We start from the raw sequence: 2,176 nt of genomic DNA on the forward strand, positions 1-2,176 counted from the left end.
ATAAATGATTCCAGCATCCAACCACTTTAGCACCTCTTTCTTCACAACTTCACGCATATGAGGATTCAACCTTCTTTGAGCATCACGTGAAGGTTTTGCTTCAGAATCGGTGATTATCTTATGCATCACAATTGATGGACTAATGCCTTTCAAGTCGGCAATTGTCCACCCAATGGCCGCCTTGTATTCCTTGAGCACTTTTAGCAATGCCTTTTCTTGTACTTCTTCCAAATTTGATGCAATAATCACCGGCAAAGTTTATTTTCTCCCAAAAATGCATACTTCAAATGAGATGGGAGCTCTTTCAACTCAACTTGTGGTGGACTTTCAATGGAAGGCTTGAGATGAGTATCAATATGATCCGGTAGACTTTCCACCAAATGAGTCCATGGTGGTCTACCTTCTTGAATTGCCATGATCTCCCAATCCTTCTCTTCCTTCTTCACTGTTTCACTATGCTCCGCAATTAACCTGTCAACCAAAGCACAAGACTCCCGTGTATCCTCCTTATTTTCATGAGAAATACACTCATCAATGACGTCCGCCATAAAGCATTCGTCACTAACTACGGGGTTAGGAACACTAGCAAAAACATTCAATCTAATCTTACGGTTGCCAAAGGTCATTTCAACCATACCCCTTCTACAATCAATTAATGCATTAGTGGTGGCCAAAAAGGGTCTACCCAAGATAACGGTGGGTTGCCTAACATTACCGCTTGGTGCAAAATCAAGTACCAAAAAGTCTACGGGGTAGTAAAAATCCTCCACTTTAACTATGACATCTTGGACAATTCCCCTAGGGAGTTTGAGTGACAAATCAGCCATCACCAAGGTGGTGTCGACTTTTTCCATTGGTCTAAAGTCATATTGGTCATACAAAATACCCGGTAAGATACTCACACCCGCCCCAATATCCAAAAGTGACATTTTCATTTTAAAATCACCAACTTGAATTGTAATCAAAGGTGCTCCTGGATCTTGGAGTTTGGGTGGGAGTATGCCCATCACAACGGCACTAACTTCCTCATTTAAAACAATTTTCTTTGGAAGCTTATGATGCCGTTTTTGGGTACACAAGTCCTTAAGGTATTTAGCATAAGCCGGAACTTGCTTAATTATATCAATAAGAGGTATATTGATTTTCACTTGTTTAAAAATTTCCCACATTTCTTCCTCATGGGACCTCTTTTCTTAAGTGCCGGTCTAAGTTTTGGATCAATTAAAGCCAAAGGAAAAGGAATGGTATTACCCTCCATATCCTTTCCTTGTTTTTCAGAAAATTTACCATTAGACATATTGTTTTCTACCTCCTTAAAAGACACTTTTTTACTTGGTTTAGACAAAACAAATTCCGGTTCATGTTCACTATCCTCATTCTCATCAACATCCTCCACCACACCATCAACAAGTGATGATGGAGGTTCAACTTTATTATCATAAATCCTACCACTACGAAGAGTACTTACATTGTTTATCTCCACATTCTTGATATTCTTTGAGCCGCCACTTTGGTGTTGTGGATTGATTTTTGTGTCACTTGGTAGCTTCCCCGGATTCTTTCTCAACGCAGCCACATCCTCCGCCAATTGACCAACTTGCTTTTGCAAACTTTCAACCGTTTTGTCCCGAATCTCATTCTTTCGATCCATTTCCTTCAAGTACTCCATAATCTCCCCGGTTGATACCTCATTACCTCCCGAATTCCCACCTTGGTTATTACCTTGTTGATAGTTCCTTGGGTAGCCTCTATTGAACCCTTGATTTTGGCCACCTTGATAATTTCCTTGGTTGTAATTTCGGTTTTGGAACGGTTGAGATGGTGCTCCACTGGTTTGGTTGTTTCCTTGAAAGTTCGGGTTGAGTTGGTTTGATGAATTCCCATATCTAAGATTGGGATGGTTTCTCATTCCCGGATGATAAGTGTTGGAGTTCATGTCAAATGGCCTCTTTTCTCCAAACACTTGATTCACCTCTTCAACTTCTTCCGGGTGTAATGGACATTGCAAAGCCGTATGCCCAAGCTCATCACAACTCTCACAAATCAGGTATTCTTGAGAAACTTGAGCAACACCCCGATTTTCAGCTTTCCCCAACTTGGCAAACTTTCGCTCCAATGCCTCAATTCGATCTTTTGTTGCTTGATCACTTGTTGATGATGATGAAGCAATTGGATG

At 40.8% G+C, this 2,176-nt stretch overlaps 1 protein-coding gene across 1 annotated transcript; it reads right to left on the reverse strand.

Moving 5' to 3' along the window:
* Nucleotides 1-245: 245 nt before the first annotated feature.
* LOC122591847 lies at nucleotides 246-1,007 on the reverse strand. Its single transcript, XM_043764077.1, has one exon. It carries the CDS (start codon nucleotides 1,005-1,007, stop codon nucleotides 246-248), a length of 762 nt encoding a protein of 253 aa, XP_043620012.1.
* Between the last annotated feature and the right edge of the window lie 1,169 nt (nucleotides 1,008-2,176).

Source organism: Erigeron canadensis, chromosome 3 (genome assembly GCF_010389155.1).
Source record: "Erigeron canadensis isolate Cc75 chromosome 3, C_canadensis_v1, whole genome shotgun sequence".
Lineage (NCBI taxonomy): Eukaryota > Viridiplantae > Streptophyta > Magnoliopsida > Asterales > Asteraceae > Erigeron > Erigeron canadensis.

Coding starts and splice junctions, on each gene's coding strand:
- LOC122591847 (XM_043764077.1), bottom strand. CDS start 1,007: ATGGGCATACTCCCACCCAAACTCCAAGATCCAGGAGCACCTTTGATT.